General features: G+C 42.0%; 1 protein-coding gene across 1 annotated transcript in view; it reads left to right on the top strand.

Moving 5' to 3' along the window:
- Positions 1-17,955, top strand: part of LOC311012025 (phospholipid phosphatase-related protein type 4-like) — a gene marked incomplete at its 3' end in the record, with an annotated part of 160,176 nt that extends 142,221 nt beyond the window's left edge. The window contains exons 10-11 of the mRNA XM_084007298.1: positions 15,068-15,224; positions 17,069-17,955. Of these exons, the coding sequence (XP_083863424.1) occupies positions 15,068-15,224; positions 17,069-17,955 (1,044 nt within the window). The remainder of the gene's footprint in view (positions 1-15,067; positions 15,225-17,068) is intronic.
- Between the last annotated feature and the right edge of the window lie 6,923 nt (positions 17,956-24,878).

The raw sequence follows: 24,878 nt of genomic DNA on the forward strand, positions 1-24,878 counted from the left end.
AAGTTTGTATTGGCGAGCACTGCGTCCATAGATGTCTGGCACACTGACACAACACACAACAAATGATATGTTGGAAGGGCACCCAACAGAAGTCCCAGAAGACTATGAAGCTCCATAATATGAATTTTATTGTTCATAATGCACCATTTTGGACATTTTTTCCAGAAGTCTGGAATGTAGATCAGGGAGAATTTAGTGATGATAGATAGTGGAAATAACTTAGTATTATGCTCAGTGATGGCAAACAATTACATATTAAGACTGCTGGCCAATAATTTCCTGAAAATCACAGATTAACCCCATATCCCTGATGAAAGAGGGCAGCTTTGACACATGCAACGGTGGTTTAAGACACTTGTATCTGAGCTAGCTGAAGGATGACCTTGCATCAGATACAGCAGTTATTCTCTTGGCTTTTGCAGAAAATTACAATCTTATCGTCCAAGATGCTGTGCAAGGTCATCACTGGGATAACAGCCAGGCAACCCTCCATCTTTTCGCTGTCTACTATAAAGATGCACAGGGACTGCAGTTTCTCAGCGTGTCTGTAATTTCGGACAGCCTCAAGCATGACACAACTGCCCATCTTTGTTTCCTCTCACGTTTGCTACCTCATCTTAGACAGGTCATCCCGAATTTGCAAAAAGTTATTTATTTTAGCGATGGAGTAGCATGTCAAAATAAAAAAATGTAAGAACTTCTCCAACCTTTGCCATCACATGCAGGATTTTGACATCCCTGCCGAATGGCATTTTTTTGCAACTTTGCATGGGAAAAGCCCATGTGATGGAATCAGCGTAACTGTCAAGCAACTTGCAGCACGAGTGTCTGCAGGTCACTAATGGAAACCATATTCTGACACCAATGGAGAAATTTCAATGGGCAAAAGAAAACATTAAGTACATTCTTCTTTGTTAGTGCAGAAGCTACTGTAAATCCTCTAATATAGGCCCGGGCCTTTATTTACTCAAGCGCATCACGGCCCAGGCCTTTATTGGAGGGAGGCCAGAATTAGAGACAGGCCCCTATTTCTATTTGAGCAAAACGGACTACCAGTAGAATAAATTAAAAAACAAGAATTTTTGTCTATTTGAACCTATAAAATACTAGTTAATTTATTGAAAAAGTCTCCTCTTTGGCTCCGCAGCTGCCATATAACCATAAACAACATTTACAGCTTGCCAGCATTGCACGCTTGGTGGGCTGCTGCTAGGAGGATGATTGACAGGTGCTCTCCTTCATACTATCACCCGCACACTTCATGGCTGCACCTGATTGGATGAACGCTTTCACTGCTGTCCTCTCTGCTCCCAGATTTCAAACCGACCAACATGGCGGCTCGTTTGGAAACTTTGTCTTATTTTACGACAATAGTTCACCGAAATGTGTTTCTGAAAACATTTTATGCAAGAAATAAGCTATGCAGTTGCTGAATCTGTCTTCATTTTAGATCGACAACGGTAGGGCTGGGTATCGGTACTCAATACCTTTCAGGTATCGACCGAAACAATCCGGTACCAAGTAGTATCGAAACTGCGCCTGTCAAACGATACCTGCAATCAGTTCTTTTTGTACCCAGATCAAGAAAAAATGACTGTTTCTATGGTTTTGCTTACAGCCAATCACCGCAAGCGTACTACACGCCTGTGGCGCCGAATATTGATGCATAGAATGCAGCAAGATTATTTCGGGGAAAACGGGAAATACTAGTAATATGATGAAACACCTCATCAAGCACGGAGCAAACTTAAGGATGGGGAACTGTACTGTGTTTAAGTAGCCGGCGTCTACAACACCAGTGTCGTCGTCGTTGTCATCTCAACAGGACACGGCGCAACTGTCGATAACTTCAGGTAATATATAAATGGTTACTAGGTTAACAGTACTCATCCTTTGTGTGTTAAAACATATATTATAAAGTCAATTGTTTTGGGCATGTTGTAGGCATGTGAGCTAACGCTAGCCTAGCTTGCGCGCTTATTTTACTGAATTAGCAAGTTAGCACCCTACTCAGTCACATCTGTCAATGTTTTGTTCAGTGGTTAGGTTACCGGTAGTTTTAGCTTCTGTAGCTAAGTTGAAAAAAGTATCCAATGAAGTACTCAAGTGGTATCAGTATCGTTTTAAGGGTACTGGTATCGGTACTGGTATCAAACATTTTTAAACGATACCCAGCCCTAGACAACAGTCAATATAAAAGATTTTTGAGAGCTTGCAGGAGGTCGCGGCGCCTGTCTCTTGAAACTCACTGCGACGCGAAGGCATTGCACGGCTTCTTACATACCGTAAATCCTCTAATATAGACAATGGGAAGCATGGAAATAACGCTGCCTGTGGACACGTACCTTCAGCCAAAATATCTGCGACGTGCAGGCATTGCACAGCTGACAATGAATGGGAAGCGTGGAAATAATGCTGCCTGTGGACCCGTACCTTCAGCCAAAATCTCACGCTGAACGAGTGTAGAAGTTAAAACTTGAGAGCCCTGTCATAGTTGTGGCTTGGATTCGTTAGCAAACATTGCGCCCCTGTGGTACTTGCATGTTACAATCAAAAGCATAATGTTGAGGCCTGCCCAGAAAAACTGGCCTCCATTAGAGACCGGCCGTTATTTACCTCCGCTGACAACGAGACCGGCCAATGTTGGACACCAGTTGATAATAGAATACAGGCTGGAAGAGGATTAAAAAACACGAGGAAACATACAAATTGGAAAGACGTTAGGCCTCGGCCAAAACGATCAGTGGAACACGATCACATCTTTGCTTTATACCAATTTCCAAAAATTAGATACGGATGAAAAGAACATCACAGGATACAATATTCACAAATGTTAATGCAGGACAACAATTGGATTCAGAACACTTGGATACAGAACACCCGGAGACAGAACACTCGCAGTCAGATCAGCCACAAAACAGCCAGGAAAATACATTGCCTGCCTCTATGATGATGACTGGTTCATTGGAAACATTGTTGAACGTTCAGATGAACATGGTGACGTTTTTGTGAAATTCATGAAGCGTGTCAACAACATCCTCACATGGCCATCGGACCAAAGACAGATCCCCTGTTGGGTACCATTCCAACATATCATTTGTTGTGTGTTGTGTCAGTGTTGGGGATGTAGCAGGAGCAGATTTGGTTATCAACAGCTAATTATTAATGTCAATATGATTATCGATATTAATAATTATATTTAATATATATTATTATGATATAATCATGAATATACGGGGCACCACCCTGGGATCAGGGAAAAGATAACCAAAGACTGTATTCAGTCTCAATATAAAAGGTTTTATACTCACATGCCAATCATCGTGATCATTGGCATAGAAGTATAAAAACAATCGAACAATTAAAAAGGCATGAAATTCGAGCACTAGCCTTCACAACCTGCTGTTATCCAGTGACATATACACAACAAGCACAAGAGACTGCTAGTTATAATATAATAAGATTTATTAAAATCAGTAATAATGATCACAATCAATAACACTACAATTAACAAAGCCTTACTATCTAACTACCTAACACACAAAGCTAAGGAAGAGACACACGTGGAGTGTGTGTGTGTGTGTGTGTGTGCGTGTGTGTGGAGAGAGAGAGAGAGATGGCCGGGCGCGACCACCAGATGGAGCTATTCCTCACAGCGTTCAGGGGTGGACCCGCTGACGTCAGATAGAATAGCGAGAGAGGGAGAGAGAGAAAGATGGCCGGGTACAGCCACAAGATGGAGCTATTTCCCACAGCGTTCAGGGGCGGAGCCACTGACGTCAGATAGAATAGCGAGAGAGGGAGCGAGAGCGAGAGATGGCCGGGTACAGCCACCAGATGGAGCTATTTCCTTAGCGTCCGGAGACGGAAACAGCTGGCGTAGGATACTTGTGGGGGCGGTGTATGTGTGTGCACATGTGTGTTAGCCGGAACAAAGAGAGAGAATGCGCGCGTAATACACAAAAGATCAGTAAGCTATTACGATCACATGGGAGCTCGTAAATGAACTGGCATTCTTTCGGCGGGACCCCGGTCTTTTAACTGATGGTAGATCACTTACTGAGCTTGTGAATGTGTTCGAGGTTGGACATACACTGTTACCGAAATGAAACCCAGCGGCATGGGTACACAATCAGCATTCAAATACAAAGAAAGCAACGGACCCGGCGGTCCGTGATCAAAACTTAAAACATGTTAACAAGACCCGGCGGTCCGTGATCAAAACTTAAAACATGTTAACAAGAATTACAAGCATATCCTACACTATCAAACTTATGTCTCTGCCCAGACAGATAGCCTCTTACTTTGTCGATGTGCGTAAGTCCGTCTTGTGCGGTGGCGGTGCTTCTTGATGCTCCGGCGGCGGCGGCTTGTGGTTCGCGAGTCCTTGGCGGCAGCGGGGGATGCGACGAGTTGGCTGAGTCCAGACGAGAGCGGGGCGTAGCGGTTATGCTTCTCGATGATCGACTCGAATGAAGAAAACAGTTTGTGTTCCTTCCTTCCGCGGGCAACAGTAGAATTGCACGGCTTGGCGATTTAGTCAGCTGACTTCAGACAGGAGCGGGTCATAGAAGTTATCCTTCCAGCTGGTTGCTGAAATAAAGGAACCTTTTGTGTTCCTCTTCTGCAGGCAAATAAAAGAATCGCACTGGTGCAGCGATCGCTCAGGATCCAAAAAGAAAATAAGACGAAAAAGGCGAGTCGCGGAAAACGGGGGGAAACAGTCGCTCGTCCAGCGAGTTTGGGAAAAGACTGTGGCCTAAGACAAAGGAAACGCTGCAGACGTTAGAGTTCACCTCCTGTTGCAGCGGTTTGCTGCGGTGGAGGAGCTCACCTCCTGTTGCAACGTGGTGTTGCGATGGAAGAGAAAGTTCTTAAGGTGGCGCCAGGTTTTATACCTCACGGCTGCTCCCGGGGAGCCCCTGGGGTACCTGTGGTTGTCAGCCAATAGGGCACCAGTTGTGTGACATTGCACTTCGCACCTGGGTGAGAAGTAAAGCCAAAATGGCGGTTGTAGTTCTTTATCCCCTTTGTCCCTTTGTTCTGACCGCATGTGAAGGCTTCTGGGCCTCCGTGTAGGCTTTACCCCCAGCCACGTCATTCCCCATGATGAGATCGACACTTCTATGGGAAAACAAGCATGCGCTGCTACTGGGAAGAAACCGGTTACCAACTTGCACTGAAAGTGAACAACTTCGAGGGGTGCTGGTACAAACCCCATTTCAATCCCTCTCACCACCAGCACTCACATCGCAGGCCGACTCCGCACCCTATGGCAGTACATTTGAGAGGAGGAGGGACTGTGAGCATGCAGTGTCTCGCAGCACAGTAACAGGACACTGATCCTCGGCTCTTCCTGTGAGGGAAACATAACCTTGAAAAATGAATGGCTTGAAACAATCATCAGACCCGTCTGAAGCATTGGGTAGCTCCACCAAGGAGGCAGTTTTAATGAGCCCAACATCTATTGGCCGCCTCAACCCTGACGCCTGAGGGACTTCGGGGGAACATACACAGAGAGGGAGCAAAGGAGGGAGAGAGAGAGAGAGGCTCAGTGTGTCACTATAAATAAATACCCCAGCAGTCTAGACCTATAGCAGCTTAACTAAGAGCTGCTCAGGGCAAACCTAAGCCAGCCCTAACTATAAGCGTTGTCAAAGAGAATGTTTTAAGCCTATTCTTAATTGTGGGAACAGTGTCTGCCTCCCGAACAAGAACCGGAAGACGGTTCCACAGAAGAGGAGCTTGATGGCTGAAAGCTCTGGCCCCTGTTCTAATTTTGGAGACTTTAGGAACTACAAGTAACCCATTATTCTGTGAGCGTAGTGCTCTAGCAGGACAGAAGGGTTTAATGAGCTCTCTAAGATAGGATGGTGCCTGACCATTAAAAATTGTCCGCATTAAGAATTTTAAATTCTATTCTGGATTTTACTGGGAGCCAGTGCAGAGAAGCTAATACAGGAGAAATTTGATCCCTTTGTCTAGTTTTAGTCAGAACACGCACTGCAGCATTCTGGACCAGCTGGAGAGCTTTAAGAGATTTATTGGAACAGCCTGATAATAAGGAATTACAATAGTCCAGCCTTGAGGTAACAAATGCATGGACGAGTTTTTCTGCATCATTTTGAGACAGCATTGGCCTAATTTTAGTAATGTTACACGGTAGTAAATGAGGCAATGGCAATCCCATCAATGGTAGCAATATCTTTAGACAGCGAGCTTCGGAGGAGTTTAGGCCCAAGTACAATAACTTCTGTTTTATGAGTTTAACATCAGGAAATTGCAGGTCAACCAGCATTTTGTCACCAACACATGCCTGGAGTTTAACTAGCTGATTGGTTTGTTCAGGCTTGATTGATAGATATAATTGAGTATCATCAGCATAATAATTGAAGTTTATAGAGTGTCTTCTAATAATATTGCCTAAAGGAAGCATATATAAGTTGAAAAGAATTGGTCCGAGCACAGAACCTTGAGGAACAGAGAGGAATAGAAGGTCATTTGTAATTTTCACCAGAGCTGTCTCTGTACTATGATGTACTCTAAATCCTGACTGGAAATCCTCAAGTAGACTGTTATTGTTGAGAAAGTCACACAGCTGATTGGCGACTACTTTCTCAAGGATCTTAGAGAGAAAAGGAATATTTGATATCGGTCTGTAGTTTGGTAAAACCCCTGGATCTAGAGTAGGCTTCTTAAGAAGAGGTGTAATTACAGCTACTTTAAATGACTTTGGCACATAGCCTGTTAATAAAGACACATTGATCATATCTAATAAGGACGTGCTAACTAAGGGTAAGACTTCTTTTCATAGCCTGGTTGGTATCGGGTCTAGGAGACAGATGGAAGGTTTAGAAGAAGAGATCATTGACGTAAGTTGGTTATGGTAGATTGGAGAAGAGCAGTCTAATCAGGTATTAATGCTGTTTCTATTTCTAAGATACCTGAGTTTGAGGGTAACATGGTTCAAATTGAAGGCAAGGCGTGTTTAATTTTGTCTCTGATAGCTAAAATTTTATTGTTAAAATAGTTCATAAAGTCATTACTACTAAGATCTCTAGGAATACATGGCTCAGTAGAGCTGTGACTCTTTGTCAGCCTGGCTACAGCACTGAAAAGAAATCTAGGGTTGTTTTTATTTTCCTCTATTAAAGATGAGTAGTAGGCTGCTCTGGCATTATGGAGAGCCTTCTTATGCGTTTTAAGACTGTTCTGCCAGACTAGGCGGGATTCTTCCAGTTTGGTGGAGTGCCACCAAACTGGATTTAATTATTTTTGTTTTAATTTATGAGTTTGGGAGTTATACCAGGGAGCTAATTTCCTTTGTTTTATAGTTTTCCTTTTTAGAGGAGCAACAGAGTTGAGTCATTCTCAGTAAGCTTCCAGATTCATCTATAAGAGAATCAATCTGGGAGGGAATTAAATTAACAAAGAAGTCCTCCGTTTCATTAAGACATGGCATTGAACTCAAGATTGGTGGAATCACTTCCTTAAACTTAGCTACAGCTCTATCCGATAGACACCGAGAGTAGTGGCTTTTTCCTCGAGGAGCGAAGTCCAGCAGCAATAATTCAAAGGTTAGCAAGTAATGGTCAGATAAAGAAGAATATTGATGAAAGATTATTTAGTGTTTAATTTCAACGCCATAAGATAAGACGAGGTCGAGAGTGTGGCTATGACAGTGAGTTGGTTTATGTACACTCTGACTGAAGCCAATAGAATCTATTAATAATGTAAATGCTACACTAAGGCTGTCATTTACAACATCCACATGGACATTAAAGCTGTAGTCAGCTGCGATTTAAAAGATTTTTTCAATTGAGCCAAAATTCATCCAGTAGTAGCCACTGCGGTCCGCATGGCTGCTATTGGCTAAATTTTCCGATCCAATCCTCGCTCACTCTCCTGCTCCTGCTCATGTCTCTTCCCAACTCACTTCCGCGTTTGAAACTACGAGCAGACAAGACGCTTGTTGCCCTGAGCAGTTCAGGTATGGAGCAGGGCTCTCAAGTGTTTAACTGAGTTCAGAGTGAGATTTTGGCTGAGGCTGCAGCGGCGAGGGGAGTGGAGAGGGGGATTGTGGCAAGCGATCGCCGAGCAGTTTGGGATCAGGAACGTACTGCAGTCGGGGTGAGACAGAAATCCGACCGGCACCCGCTGCATTTACACCAATAGTGTTTCATCATTCGTTGCCGTAATAAACACTATTACTGCTTTTTACATATTGTGGAAGTCCCGGACACACCGGTAAACTAAATGGCGTACTGCCTGAGTTTATACCCGGAGGGGATGTTCCCATTCATTGTCCATGTAAGAAGCTGTACAATGCCGTCACGTCGCGGCGAGTTTTGAGAGACGGCGCCGCCACCCGCAAGCTCTCGAAAATCTTTTAAACAGACCGTTGTCGATCTAAAATAAAGACAGATTCATTAACTACATAGCTTACCGGTATTTCTCGCCTACAATGTTTTCAGAAACACATTTCGGTGAACTATTTTCGTAAAATAAGAGGGAGGTGGGAGGCTGCAAGGGGAGAACGATACAAGGTGGGGGGGGGGGGGGTTGATTAAGGATCACAGAGGGGGGGTGTGTGACAAATCGTAGACTACAGCTTTAAAATCCCCCACCAATAATTACTTTATCTGATTTAAGGACTAAACTAAACTAATAGAAACTCAGAGAATTCAGATAATAATTCAGAATATGGACCAGGAGCACAAGACACTATAACGAACAGAATTAGCTGCATTGTTTTCCAGTTTGGGTGCGAAAGATTAAGAATCAGGCTCTTAAATGAATTATACTGTAGTTTAGTTTTGGTTTGGGCTTGATTCATAGGCTTGAATCAAAATTGGCTGCGACTCCTCCTCCACGTCTGCTGCCTCGAGATATATGAGAATTGATTAATATGTGTGCATGTGAGTGAATGGGTGTCAAGAGGCAGGCATTTAGAGCAACAAGCACATAGCAAAGCAAGCAATGCCACAGAATGTTCTTTTGCTTCAATTACAACCAAACAGAAATTAAATTGTTAGGACCACCACTTACTCCATTTGTAGCACAATAGCGCCACCATTTACATATTTTAATGCAAATTTTAAAGTATCATATTAGGAAATTTCCATGGAAATGGCAAAATTAAACATAATTTGAGATGGTTTTTGACTTAAATGAAAAACATTGAGCATCTAAAAAGGAAACCCCTTTGCCGAATTAGCAAATGTTTAACTTGATTATTAAGCTGTTTACACTGTCTTCCTGGAAATACTATATTCATATTATCTTCGTTTCTGGACAGCATGAAACATGGGCAGCTGACATTAAGCTGGAAATGAGCATGATATGACTCCTTCATGCAAATTAAATAGATTCTCGAAGACCTTGAAATATTTTCTCCTAGATTTGTTACATGGCCAAGCCGACCAGCCTGGACTTTTCAAAATTAATTTCTCATGCAACAAAACTGCACTGTGATTTTTTTTCAGGGGAAAGGTATTACATTTGCCCTTGACGTAGAAGTCCATGTAGGAAGGAAGTCTGGGTGGTGGACGTGTCAGGAAACACAGGACTCTCACCAGGAGACTGATGTTAGTGTCCCCTTAGAACCAAGCAGTTATGTTGCCTGAACTTAACCCAGCAAACATTTTCTCGACCTGTGTCTAGATGAAGACGTCTAATCGACGTCGCGTCACGTCGTGACTTTAATTCGACTGTTTTTCAACATCATAAAATAATATCATGGCAAATATGACCTTATTAAATATGCATTTTAGAGAGGTTTAACTGAATAAACACTGCCAGAAAACGTTTGCTCGACCTGCGTCTAGATGAAGACGTCCAATCGACGTCGCGTCACGACGTGACTTTAATTCGACTTTTTTTCGACATGATAACATTAGGGGGAATACGATCTCAAAGAAAACGTATTTAACTGAAAAAACACTGTCAAGAATGATTTCCTCTATCTACTGCTGTGTCGAGATGCAGATATCCAATCATGTCGGGACGTCTGATTAACGTCGGGCAGGCAGGTTGATCTGACGTCTACCTGAGGGGCTGAAATGACCAACGTCATTTAGACGTTGTTTCAACGACATATCAACGCACAAATGTTAAAAACTATTCGAAATAATGGAAATATGTTCGTGAATTTAAGAAAATAATAATGTGGGCTAAAATGTTTGTGATTCTAGCATCCATCTAGGAACTATTTTTCTTCGCGTAGTTAGCGCACCTAGTGGTTTCCTACGCATGCGCAAGAAGAACTTTGCAGCGTCAGTTGACGAGGAGGAGACACAGACACCTGTGAAAGGTGAGTTACTAAAAGTACTGTAATTTAAAATGAAACCGTGTTTGGTAAGACATTGTACGTTTATCAGTTGCATGTTAGAGTTTTGATTTTGTTGCTGATAGTGTATTGTTACAGATAGCTGTTTTTTTGTTGCTTTTATCCGTAACCGAGCGGCGGCTAGCAGCCGAGTTAGCTGCCGTGTGAAACTAGCCCTGAGTTAGCTCACAGGCTACGTGAGGTGCTCGATGCTAAACCGAGCCGAACATCTGTGCAACTCTCTGTTGTAGCGTTATAGCTATCGTCAAGACGAAGGAGGCAGGAGCACATCAGAGACACACCAGCTGTTAGGTCCAGGAAACGTTGGTCTCCTTTATTGTCACCATGACAACTATAACATTCTAAAGTCACCTAGCAGGACTTATCTCTACACTCTCGGTTTAGCATCGTTACAGAACCATAACACTTTAAGGGGCCGTCCAGACGGGCGAAAACGTTATTTTTTCTCCGTCTTCCTCGGCATTGTTTCAAGAATATAAATATTCTTGAAACCTCCTGCTGGGCTGTTGATCTTAATTTGCATCTGGACGGATCCACCGAAAACGCTGTAGTTCATATTCCAGGCCTATAGGTGTCGCTTGACATACACCTAAAACGTGACGGAGAGACGGAGCATGCGCAGAAGGTTTTCGCTCTATAATTTGTTCTTGCCATCTATAAAGTACATTTAACATCTGAATAGGCGCTCTGTAAAAATGTTTATTTTTTTATTATGCCCTCTCTCCAGCTGCTGTGAAGAGATGGAGTCCAAAGGCCACAGATACAGAAATAGAGAGTGTGATTCAGAACCACCTTAAACATGCCCCAGCAAGGAGTGGGGGCAAGGGGCAGACCCCCACAGGACTGCAATAAAAAGGAAGTCAATAAAACATTTGTTCCAATATACATGTTCGTTTTTTATTCAATTATTCAATACATAGATAACTCGTTACATATATCTGGTCCTGAATGCTGTCTTTTTTTTCTTTTTTTTTTACCTGAGATTAGTCCATGTACTACTTGTATTTTACAGTATGGGTGAACATTACTCGAGTATTTTTTACTTTATCACAGGTGAGTTTATTTACTATGAAAGTTTTGACCAGGTTAACCATTCCTGTGATATTGTAAGTTTGCAAATGTGAAATTTGCTGGTGTTGTCTATTGGACTTTTTGACCTCTGCATTTTAAGGATTTTTTTGCTGAAATTGATAAGTTAATTTAAATAGTTGTAGATTAGAGCATTAAGAATTGCACATGTATACAGCACAAGAGCTGTGCTTGTCATAGAATGTATGGATGTGGTAATGCCAGTTATGTAGGCACTAGTTGAAACTAGATTTAGGTAAACATATTTTTTAATGCAATACATTACATGTGTATTTTGACAAAGGTTGATATGCCGTCGAAATGACGTCGGTCATGAGAACGGCATCAGAAAAACGTTTAATTTCAGCACCTCTGGTAGACGTCAAATCGAGCTGCCTGACCGACGTTAATTAGACGTCAAATAGACGTCACGTAGAGACGTTGAAAAGTCGTCTATACGACGTAATAATGACATAGATTGAAGTAGCCTGCTCTGTGAGCCGTTGATATGTCGTCGAAACGACGTTGAAACGACGTGAATTGATGCCGTCGAAGAGCCGTCGAAATCCGACGTCAGAAAAACGTTCATTTCAGCACCTCTGGTAGACGTCGAATCGACCTGCCTTACCGACGTTGATTAGACGTCAAATAGACGTTGTTGGGACCTAACCGTTAGGACTACAGAATGCGGCCTACAAAGCCTACACAATGCGGCCAGACAATGGGACAAAGGAGATAAAAAACTACAACCACCATTTTAGTGTCACCTCCACCTGGTCACGAGATCTGACGTCACACAGCTGGCGCTCTATTGGATGGCCACTGCATGGGACTCCAGGGGGTCCCCCGGACCAGCCGTGAGCTATAAATCCCGCGGCCACCAAAGTAACTCGGTTACGCCAGGAGGTGAAGATCACGTCTACAGCGCTTCCCTTTGTCCTAGGCCTCAGTCTTTCCCCCAAACTCGCTGGACGAGCAACAGACTGTTTTCCCCTCTTTTTCTCTACTCGTTTCGTTTTTCTTTTGTTTATCATTTTTGGATCCCGAGGAGACCACCGCGACAGCGCGACTCTCCCGTTCCCCGCGGTAAGAAGAAACTTTCTTCGTCCCAGCTGCCAGCAGAACGGATAACTCGACCCGTCTTTGTCTGAAATCAGCTGACTAAATCGCAGAGCCACGCGATTGTTCCTGCAGAAGGAAGAAATACTAACTGTTTTCTTCAACTAATTGGATCCGGCGCTGAACCAGCGCTCGCAAACTACCGTCCGCTGCCGGCGTAAAGAAACGCCATCAACGCACGGGACGGAAACCTCACATCGACGCATCTCACATCGACAAAAGTAAGAGGCTATTTGTCTGGGCAGAAGCAGAGATTCGATAGTGTAGGACATGCTTGTAATTCTTGTTAATGTGTTTTAAGTTCTGATCGCGGATCGCCGAGTCCGTTTGTTCATGTGCTGCTGTATGTGAATGCTGATTGTGTACCCACGCAGCTGGATTGATTTCTGTAACAGTGTTTTCGACTAACCTCCGCCATATTCGCAAGCTCAGTAAGCATCTACTATCAGTTAAAAGACCGGTCTCGCGGAATAAACGCCAGTTCATTCACGCGAGCCCGTGTGATAGCAGCACGGCTTTCTGTCCCTCCGAATATCGCTCGCGCATTTTCTCTCTCTTTGTTTGTGACCCGCTAACACACACACACATACACGCCGCACACACGTGTCCTAAGCCAGCTGTTCCTGGCGGACGCTAGGGACATAGCTACATCTGGTGGCTACATACGGCTATCTCTCTCTCTCTCTCTCGCTACTCCATCAGACCTCAGTGGCTCCGCCCCTGAACGCTGCGAGGAATAGCTCCACCTCTCTCTCTCTCTCTCGCTACCCCATCGAACCTCAGTGGCTCCGCCCCTGAACGCTGCGAGGAATAGCTCCATCTGGTGGCCGCCCATAGCCATCTCTCTCTCTCTCTCTCTCTCTCTCTCTCGACACGCACGCACACACACGCACATGCACACGCACGCACACACACACATACGCACACACCAGTGTTGCCAGGTGTACGATAATTATCGTATTTGTACGATAATTTTGCCCTCTGTACGATGTACGATCAATAATCCCAAAAAAGACCAGAAATACGATAATTTGACCATTCCGTGAATGTGTGGTTGTAATTGGTTGTAATCAGCCTGTCGCAACTGTCTGTCGGAGTTTTTTTGTGAATCTGAAGGCATCTGCTTTTCTAAATGTGAGCTACGAGTGACGTGTATGCGTTTGCCTCAGAACAACGGCCATGATTGGCTGAATAGTCCGCTGCGCCCGCCCCATGAGTGAGGGAAAAAAAAAATAAAAAAAATTAAGAAGAAGCAGAGCCAGTCTGGAAGAAGAAGCACTGAAAATGAGTGAACATGTTAGACGCTATTCAACACTAGAGTGACTACAGCGCATCAATAGACTTGTTATTTTGGTTATGACGGGTGTACGATAATTTCCCTCAAAATACGATAATTTTATGTCTCTGGTACGATAATCCTACATTTCTCACCTGGCAACACTGGCACACACACACTCCACGTGTGTCTCTCCCTTTGTTTAGGCTTAGCTTTGTGTGTTAGGTAGTTAGGTAATAAGGCTTTGTTAATTGCAGTGTTATTGATTGTGATCATTATTACTGATTTTAATAAATCTTATTATATTATAACTAGCGGTCTCTTGTGCTTGTTGTGTATATGTCACTGGATAACAGCAGGTTGTGAAGGCTAGTGCTTGAATTTCACGCCTTTTTAATTGTTCGATTGGTTTTGTACTCCTATGCCAATGATCACGATGATTGGCATGTGAGTATAAAACCTTCATATTGAGACTGAATACAGTTTTAGGTTATCTTTTCCCTGATCCCAGGGTGGTGCCCCGTTTATTCATGATTATATCATGATAATATATTAGATAAAATTATTAATACCGATAATCATATTGATATTGATAGTTAACTGTTGATAACCAAATCTGTTCCTGCTACAACCCCAACAACGTCAAAATGTTTGCTGGGTTAACCAAGTATTTTTGCTGCATTTTTGTTTTGTTTCAATTTCATTGTCTAATTATGTAGTTTTGTAATGTTTTTTGTTTTGTTTAAAAATTGTATTAAACCCTCAGTCCGTTTGGTCTTGAAAAATATAAGTTTCCTCAGAGTGCATTTTAGTTGTGTGGGAATATCATTTTGTTGGGTTGTGGACACTTTTTGGCGCCAGTTTGCAACCTCTGCTTCTTGTTTACTGGCAAATTAGAGCATTGTGTAAAGTGTTGCTCATACCACCAACTTCTGCCTTATTTCTCCAAACCAGTTGATGTATTTCTTTTTGGCTATTTTGAAGGTTTACTTAAAATGTGCTTGATATTTTAATGGAAACAGCGCTAATGTGCTGTGAAAGCAAATTCAACATTTGTTATGCAATAAGATAATGAATTTTTTCAAGACATTATAAAATGAATTGAATAAATGTTATTGCATGTTGTATAATGTGTGGACAGCTACAGTGTTGATGTTGTAGCAGTGGCTCTCCACCTTCAAGAAAACAGGTTAGTTGGTAATAACCATGTATCCCAACAGACAGCCTAACATTTTAATGTCATCCTTCTGTTCCAGGTAATAGCCTTATCCAAACAGCAGGGTCTGCTTCACTCTCCTCGGTCTGAGGATGGTGGTAGCACCGTGAGCTGCACTGGATCCATTCGGTACCGAGCCCTGACCGACCAGGACCCATCTCCACCAGCCTCCACTACCGGAGCAGTGGGAGGAGGAGGTCTGTACTGCTAATACAGTAATATATACTATTATACTTGAACTGCCTCACTTGAGGTACCTGTTCACTCCCAACCCGAAAGTTGCAAGCCACTATGGCCTCAGACTTGGAGGTACAGAATTGTCCTTTTCCACATATTGATCATCAACTTTGCTGAAATGTAATTGTCTAAAATGGGAAAGAACATAGATTGAGTGAAGTAATCAGGGATTTAGGGCGCACTCATACTACACCAACCGTACCATGCCTCGGCATGATTGAGCGAGAAGTCCAGATTGTTTGGCCAGTGTGAGCGGTCCGTTCTGTACTTAAGAACGGTACACTTCCTCGGCCCGGCACGCTTGGAAGAGGTGGATTTGAGTTTATGCACGAGCACATGCACGGGTACGCAATGTGGACATGACGTAGGCTTTAATCGATAGGCCGTCCCTCTCATTATTCAATTCGGATCTCCCCCCGCTATCGATCCAATTTATGACTGAAATACTGTTGATGACCATGAAGGACACAGCGGGATTCTGGGTCAGGCTTGGGGCTTCAACTCGTGGTGTGATCAGTACCGGAGCAGAACTGTGTCTCCGTCCAAAATCCGTGCCCTCATGCTGTCCGGTCACGATTGCTCCCGCTCACATGCGCTGATGCAGGCTGAGTGTTTAATTAATTAATTAATTACATTTATATAGCGTTTTTCTGAACCCAAAGATGCTTTACAAGTTCCATTCATTTCCATTCATTCACACATAGTCATGGGAAACTACGATAGAAGCCACAGCTGCCATGGGACTGTGCCACAGTCGCCCTTTACTAGAAATATGCAGACGAACTTGTCAGTAAAGTTTCAGTCATGTTCTCTGTGTTGTTCTTTCTTGTGATGACTTGAGACAGCGCTTCTTGAAAACAACATCAAGCCATGTGTGTGTCATATTACGACGTGATGACGTATGTACAACAGGCAATTGGGCCGAGGCAGTGAGAGTGAAACCGGCTGGGGACCCCCTGCAGTTGCAGTTGCAATCATGCCGAGGCAAGGTACGGATCGAATGGGCTTGGTGAATGCGTCCTTACAAAAACAAACAACCTTCAAATTGAACTGACCAGGGTTAGGGTTGAAGATATTGAAAGACCAGTCATTGAGCAGATAAAGGATACCTCTGGTGATGTTTTTTTTCCCACAAAAAAAGATAAAAAGAGTGTCTCTCCCTGTGCAGTCTTTCCTACTGAACCACTTCCTTCCTGCTTTGATGTCAGTAGATGTGGTGGAAAGGGACAGTTGAAGGTTGGTATTAGTGTTTATTTAATTAGGGTGAACTATATATCTTTCAATATGTTTCTTTTATGGTCTTTTCTCCTTCCTCCTCATCCAACAGTAGAGCAACGTCTACTTGAATCCATTTGTTCTTCCTTAATCACATTTGACGGCCTTGTTGATTAACCCCTCCACAGGCTGATCCGCTATTTTGACCAAAACATTGTTGAGACACATCTCTTGGTGATTGGGGTCTGAAAACACATTTGCTACCTTTCCCAGAATCAGATGATTGTTGGATATCAATTTCACCTCTGTGCCTCCAGCACTGGTATACATCTGGGATTCTTTACCCAGGCTTGTTGGGAAAGAAGCTAACTAGGCTTTATTCCCAGCATAAGACTGAATAAGGTCTGGACAGTATGAAGGATGGCAAAGAGTGGGACTTGATGCATCCGATTCAGGACTCTCTTGCTTAGTGGCATTCACAGCAGTGTGAGTGTTGTGCCTTCACATTTATGGATTCAACTATTCCAGATGATAATTATTATTGTTCATAGTAGAAGATAATTATTTACTATTTGTCTTGTTCTGTTAGGAGGAGGTTTGGAAAGAAGTGGCAGTATAGTCCGTGTTGAAGCCCATCCAGAGTCCAGATCAAACAAGCCTGTGGTAAAACCTCCGAGCACGGATGGGAGTGGCTCCTGGCGATGGAAACCACAAGATCAGCGAGTTTCACTACGCCAGTTAGGTTTCACACTCAATGACCTGAACAGACACACGGACAGCTGTGATTCGCTGAGGGATGGTGGGTCGATGGATGGGCAGCGGAGTGTGACTGGAACCGAAACTGAGAGTGACAGGGGAGGAGGCATATACACAAATCATCCACATGTTGTACACCCTTTACATGCCTTACATCCTAATAATCCCAACAATTTCCAGCAGCCCAACTTTAACCCCAACAATCCCAACTTTAATAATGCCCACTTTAACTTCAACCCCGACTCTGCCAATTTCAACCCCAACACCACCAACTCCAACATGCCATTTACCCCCACTGCAACCTTTGCTCCTCCCTTCCACCCCTACCCTCAGGCCATCACCACCATCAGGGTCACCCCGGTGGAGGGAACAGCCACCAGCAGTGACGGTGGCTCAGACTGCCAGTCGGTTGCCTCGTCCAGCTGCGAGTCCACCTTGAGGAGGAAGAGTGGCTCCCACATCGTCCACCCTACCGATCGAGGGCCCACCCCTGATCTCCACAACAACCACCGCCTCTGCGACGACAGTAACCGCCTAGATACTGAGAGCAGCAATCGTTTCCATGAAAACCTTAGAAGTTTTCAAGAAAACCCCATCCACCCCAACAGGCAGCTGCAGGGGATGTTTGGTCGTCCCAGCCCAACCCCTCCCCCTACCTTACCCCGCCCAATCCTGAGTCATACTCCACCCCCTACTCTGGGGTTGGCCTATAAAGAATGACAAGCTGAGCATTAAATTCATTCTATACCTGTGATTAAAACATGTCCTACCAGTACTATATTTCAGTGGAGATGCTGCATGGGGCATTCAGAACTTTGGATTGGGTCAAAAATGAAAGGTTAAATCTGTCCAACACACAGGGTCAGCCAAGAGGGGGCCAAAAACAGTAATCCCACAACCTCCCAACATGCCAATTGGGGCACAACAAATTGGCAATATAGCTATATATAAATGTTATGTCTTATTAAAACTTATTAGCAAGAGGTCACAATCCTCTTTGGATAGAGTACTACAATATTGGCCTCACCCACAAGCTCCAACTGGTGAGTAAGAAAGGACTATGGCCCACCATAAGAGGGCTGAGCTCAATTCAATACATTTTTCCTTGATTCCTGGATTTCCTGTTTTTTTCTGGATACACAAATCAGTTTTTTGTAAATGTAATCCATGGAGTGCCCTTGCTTTATAGGCACAAGGATAATGGGCGTGATAAACTGGTCACTTTGGCCTCCTTGGTCCTTCCCATAGCTCCCTGCCAGTGAGGATAGCTCCCACCTTCTTTCCTCTGACCGCTAAGTAACATTCTTATCACAACATTTATACAAACTCTCAAATACAAATATATTAACTTTACAAAGTAACCACATGCAAATAGATGGACGTTTGCATTCAAAGCCCATATCTGTGCTGTGTTTGTACAAAAATTAAACCTACAGTCTTAATTGTGTCTGGGCTATAAGGAGTCCATTTTGGGCAATAACGGTATCTCTTGGTGGCGTTGTGTCTGTGTTTGATAAGAAAGATATCATGGGATGTACCTTTCCGTTTAAATATAGTTAAACAAGAATTCTGTTGTTTACATGCAGTGTTTTAATGACGTGTGGTTTAAGAATTTTTCTTATGGTGTCGTAGCTGTAGCTGTTTACACTGAGACATGCAGTATGTGAGTCATCTGGACAAAGTTTCCTTTTCTTTGTTTGGTTCATTTTATCAGCTCTTTATGTTAGATAGCATTACAGTGTGTGTTGAAGTACAATTGAGTTTTACGTTAACTTTTGGGGAAAAAGAAATCCTACATTTAAAGCATAAGTCTCGATATTTTTTGGAGAAAAAAGCTACAATACTGCAAGAAAAAGATGGGCAAAATAATGCAAAAATATTAACAAGAAAGTACAATTTACATGAATATAGTGATAATTTTACAAACAATGTTTGTAAATTTGATTTAAAAAAGGGATGAATTGAAATAATTCATATTATACTCTAATATTCTAGACTACTCTGTAATTAGTAAGTTATCAATTCTAATTTTTACTATAAAAAAAGTTAGTCTGTTTTTTGAGAAATACTTTAAATGTTATATTTCACAAACAACAAAACATTGCATGTATAAGGTCTGCACAATAATTCCAAATATTCTTAAAATCACAGGTGCAATATTTGTGAAATACCATTTTGAATTAAACATTCTGTATTCTACAGACACAAAACATCTGTTTTTCAATTAAAATAATCATGATAATGACAGAATTATCATTCCCTCAAATTTCACAGATCATATCGCAATTGCAATATCAGCCAAAAGAATCTCAACTAGACATGTTTGCTTGTTTAAGCATTGTCCTCACATCAGTGTAGTTGCTATTTTTCAGATGGAACAGAAGATTTGGGATGTCCTGTTTAATACCTAAAATACGAATACAAAAACTTTAAAGAACATTCCAATAGTTCTCTGTGCAAATACATTACTTTATTTTCAGAATATTTTTCTTGTAAAACTATAACTTTCTTCAGACACTGACAATACAATTATGAGCTAATCTAATCCTATGTTGAAACCTTTTCTTAAAATATTTGTCATATTATTAAGACTTATCTTTTTTCTCATTAATTTATTCTTTAAATGTTTTTTCTCTAACTGTGGCCCTTTTTTTAGTCATAGTGTAATATTCCACACTTTGCTTTAGTATTTGTACGTATGGTTTATTCTGAAATTTCTACTCCATAAATTTTGGGGAAGTTATAAAAAGTTATAAATTACCAAGAGGCAGAAACAACACACTACTTAGTCTGTTCAAAGGACATGACTCGTCCCTTTCTTGCCCAATGTTTACATTCTTTGTTTAAACTTAGTGCCCAAGTGCCATGAAAAGCAAAGTCATGTGGCTGTCGTCACACAGATCGACTTGAATGACTCAGCAGTGTTTCGATGGAAAATCTGCCAAGAAGTTTGGATCAGGTAGGATTTAGAAAAGCACAATTGCTGCGGCTTGATGACAAGTGTCAACAGATAACAGACCACAGTGGATATTTATAGCTGTGTACATATTTATATATTTCTGTAAACTCACAGATTTCCCTTTGATTACGTTTGTAGGCACAGGGCCACAATGAAGATCTAGGTGATGTTGCTGGAGATGCTGCTAATGGCATAAAGAGCTATTAATATGTTTTTAATGGAATATACAATAGGTGAGTGGAGAGGACTTATATTTGAATATTTTGACATTAATTAATGAAACAAGCTCATATAGCAAGTTAATATGTCTTAGTGTTGTTGCTCAGCTCCATTAAATGTGTTGGTGTGCACATTTTCCTTTCTACCTAACAACATAGAATGGACACAATTAAATAAGATGTTCTGAGTGGTCGACAAGAAACAGACCGATTGATGAGAAGGTTTTCGTGTCTGTTCTCAATGTAATTAATTGAATTGAATTAGTGATCTTGTTCTATGCTTTTTGGCTTTGTTGTTGTCATTATTGGTTATAGCAGGAGGCTTTGGTAGAAGAGGCATTAGCTGGTGTGAACATATGGAGTGGTAGAAAAGTTATAGATGGTACGAACCACTGCAGTAAATATCGTATTTGCTGATTTCACAAAGATGGTAAAGATTTTATGAATTTTTGCCCATTTATATTAAAATAGAAATGTAATCTTTGAAAAACAACAGAGCATTGACATTTTTAAGGAGTTTAAAGACTTAATATTGAGTTTGTTGCAGAGAAAATTTCCACTTTTATGATGTGTTCACACCAAATGAGGTGTGAATTTTACTTACTTGCACAAGTTTGACTTAATTTGTGAATTATTTGTGTTTATTTGAAGGATTATTTATTTATTTATTTTATTATTTTCCATTGGCGTCACTCAAGACCAGTGAGGAGGCGGGGCTTCCCTCCTCATAGACACCAACCAGCTTTCATCATGGCTAAAATAACCATGTTGTAAAGTCCCAGATACACCAAGGAAACCAAACGGCGTCCTGTCTGGGTCCATGATGATCTGAATTCAGAACTGCTTTTCCTTTTGAAAAACCTGACATCATGACTGTGTCCTAGTCCTGATATGAAACTATAAATAATAATAATAATAATTGAATTGTATACTATGTCTTTGTCTTAAGGTATGATCACACCAAACTCGAAGCAAATTTTCACTTTGTTACTCGCCGGAGTTTGACTGCAGGATCGGTTGTAATTATTCACGGGATCATTTGTGTTTATTCACATCACCCAGGCTAGACGCACCAGAGAGGTGAGGCTGCCCTCCACATAGACCCAACCAGATCTCCTCCATCATGGCTGAAATCACCACTATTGCTGCTTTGTACATGTTGAAGTTCCAGATCCACCAGGAAAGCAAAAGGCGTCCTATGAGTTCATAACATCAGCCAGAGGTGCTCGGTGGATTTCACCAAGCTGGATTCACTGGATCTAGCAATACCCACGTGGACTGGTTCACCACAGCTGGTTGAACCAGAATAAACTGTTTAAATGACTCCATGATGATGGCCAATGATCAGTAAAAAGTGTGAAGTCATGCTTTGTTAGGTCTGTCTGCAAGACAACAAGCTACTTTTAAAATGCCTATTTTCTGAATGGAATCTGTTGATGAGTGCTAGGCTGTGCTAACAATTTAGCTGCTCCATCAAAATTAACATTAAAACTTCTGGTGGACCACAGACAGTCTCTGGTTTCTCCACAGTCTGGTCTGGTCTCTGGACTAATGTGAGCTACTATCGTAGACCTCTGGGGGAACACAGACAGTCTCTGGTTCTCCACATAGTCTGGTCTGGTCTCTGGACTAATGTGAGCTACTATCGTAGACCTCTGGGGGAACACAGACAGTCTCTGGTTTCTCCACATAGTCTGGTCTGGTCTCTGGACTAATGTGAGCTACTATCGTAGACCTCTGGTGGACCACAGACAGTCTCTGGTTTCTCCACATAGTCTGGTCTGGTCTCTGGACTAATGTGAGCTACTATCATAGACCTCTGGGGGAACACAGACAGTCTCTGGTTCTCCACATAGTCTGGTCTGGTCTCTGGACTAATGTGAGCTACTATCGTAGACCTCTGGGGAAACACAGACAGTTTCTGGTTCTCCACATAGTCTGGTCTTGTCTCTGGACTAATGTGAGCTACTATGGACAACATTAATATTCACCTGTCAGGACAATAGGAGGACAATAGCAACAGGTGAATTTCTCACTTGAGTTGAAATAATGACAAGTGACACAAAATTGGTGCATTTGCCTCATTAATGTAATTTTGCGTGTCACCAGGAGCCAATTTGCATTTATTTACATCTATGCATTCATTTACATGCAATTGCACCACACGGAAAAGTTGCTTCACGTTTGGTGTGAAGGAACCAACAGTTGTGTTTTTTATGTGTAGATTTATGCTTATAAATACAATTGAGGGCAATCTTACAGTAAAGACTCGGACATACTTGGGCTGAATGCTGAGAAACATTACACCACAGATGTTTATTGTCCCTCACCTTTTTTCTGGGTTCCAATAACAGTTAAGCAGGCTCAAATGGTGGCAGAACATTGGTCAACATTCCCCTTTACCGTTGTTCCCCTTCACACAGCACACAGATTGTGCTAGACTCAAGTACAGCCCAGATCATGGCGCAGTGAGCCAAAGTTCAAGCAGGCTGAGGATATATTGGTCATATTCATATAGAAACAATGGTTAGGGAACAATGTAGAGGACTACACTGAGGACTATATAGATACATATATATCTATATAGTCCTCAATGTAGAGGAAGATAGAAGACTATAAAGAGACTATATAGAGGATTATGTAGAGTATTCAATTAAATTTGATTTATAGCATATCACAACAGAAGTTATCTCAGAACACTTTACACATTGAGCAGGACGACAACATGCTCAGGATTTTCAGAGTCAGTATATTTTAAGTCCCAACATCACCCTGGAGCAAGCATGTAGAGGACTATAAAGAGGACTATGAAGATGACTGTATAGATGTCTATGCGAAGGACTACATAGAGGACTATGTGGAGGACTGTTAAGAGGACTGTGTAGAGGACTACATAGAGGACTATATAAAGGACTATGTAGATGACTACATATAGGACTAAATAGAGATCTATATATCTACATAGAGGACTACATACTGTGTCCTGTACTATAGAGAGAACTATATAAAGAAATATAAGATGCTGTGAGTACATTTAACTTCATCTGGTAAACAGTGATGCTGCATATATATCTAGGGCTTTCATTGTGAAAAGTAAGGAGGAAAGGAGCGGTGTACGATGTTGTTGTCAATGTGGATAATTATAAGGTATGGGATGCCTAATAAGCGTATTTTACCAAATAAATTAATAGAAGTATTGTGTAACCATTCGTGTTGTGATGCTCTGCTCACATTAAATATATTATTTTCATGGATTTGTCTCAATCACTCTGCTCTCTCTACACTCATCCATTTGACATTTTTTTCCATGCATGATGGTATATAATGCTCGTTCGTGACTATTGGTTGTCCACTACTTCCCAAGATAAATGGTGGGATTTTTTTTCAGACCCCTATTTCGGTTATAATCATCCTCACTACATTTAAACAGCAACAACATGGAGAAGTCAGTGAGTAGTGAGTGACGTAGGACAAATAAATTAATGATTATTCCTGCAATTGAAATTATTTTCCTCTAATTGTTTTAGCCAAAACTGCAGCTGGTGTGTAGAGGAAGTACAACAAATTTACCCCAGGCACACTGAAGTTAATTGGTAAAGTGCTGTCAACAGGTGGATGTACATTTGCTTTTCAAACACAATAAATGTTATTTAATTTGATGTCAGTGGATTATTGATATTAATATAATATGAATATGTGAAGTATATATATATATATATATATATATATATATATATATATATATATAAAATATGTGAAGTGAATATTGTTTCAAATTGTCTATTTGAGTATAGTTTACTGTGCTTTACTTTGGTTTTTACCTGTATAGTGTTGTGAGATAACTTTGTTCATATGAGGCTATCGTAGCCAGCGATTGACTGGACGTAATGACGTTGAACGTGACGGGAAGCGGAAGTTTAAGCAGCGAGCTTACTGTTAGCTATGCGTGTGTTGTGCTCGTAAATAAACGGAGTTACTGGAAACTACTGTCTGCTTCTTTTCGTGACATGGTGTCAGAAGTGAAGACTCCACGCTAACACCGGAGACGAGATGGCGAAGTTTGGTCCCCCGGAGCCGTTCGACTTTACCCACCCGGCGGAGTGGCCGGCGTGGAGGCAGAGGTTTTCCCTATTTCGCGTGGCATCAAAGCTGGTTAAAGAGACTGGTGAGGTTCAAGTCAATTCGCTCCTCTATTCTATGGGGAGGGATGTGGAGCCTATCTACAGTTCATTCGTGTTTCCTGCTGCCACGGAGGACATTCCACACCCCGAGTTTGACTTAAAAATTGTGGTGGAAAAGTTTGACGAACACTTCGTTCCTAAACGGAACGTCATCCATGACCGCGCCTGCTTTCACAAGCGAACCCAACAGGCTGGTGAGACCGTGGAGGCGTTCGTCCGGAGCTTGTATGGGCTCGCGCAGTACTGCAAGTTCGGCAACAGTAAGGACGAACATAATCGGGACCG

This window comes from Eutrigla gurnardus, assembly GCF_963514095.1.
Source record: "Eutrigla gurnardus genome assembly, chromosome: 4".
NCBI classification, from domain to species: domain Eukaryota; kingdom Metazoa; phylum Chordata; class Actinopteri; order Perciformes; family Triglidae; genus Eutrigla; species Eutrigla gurnardus.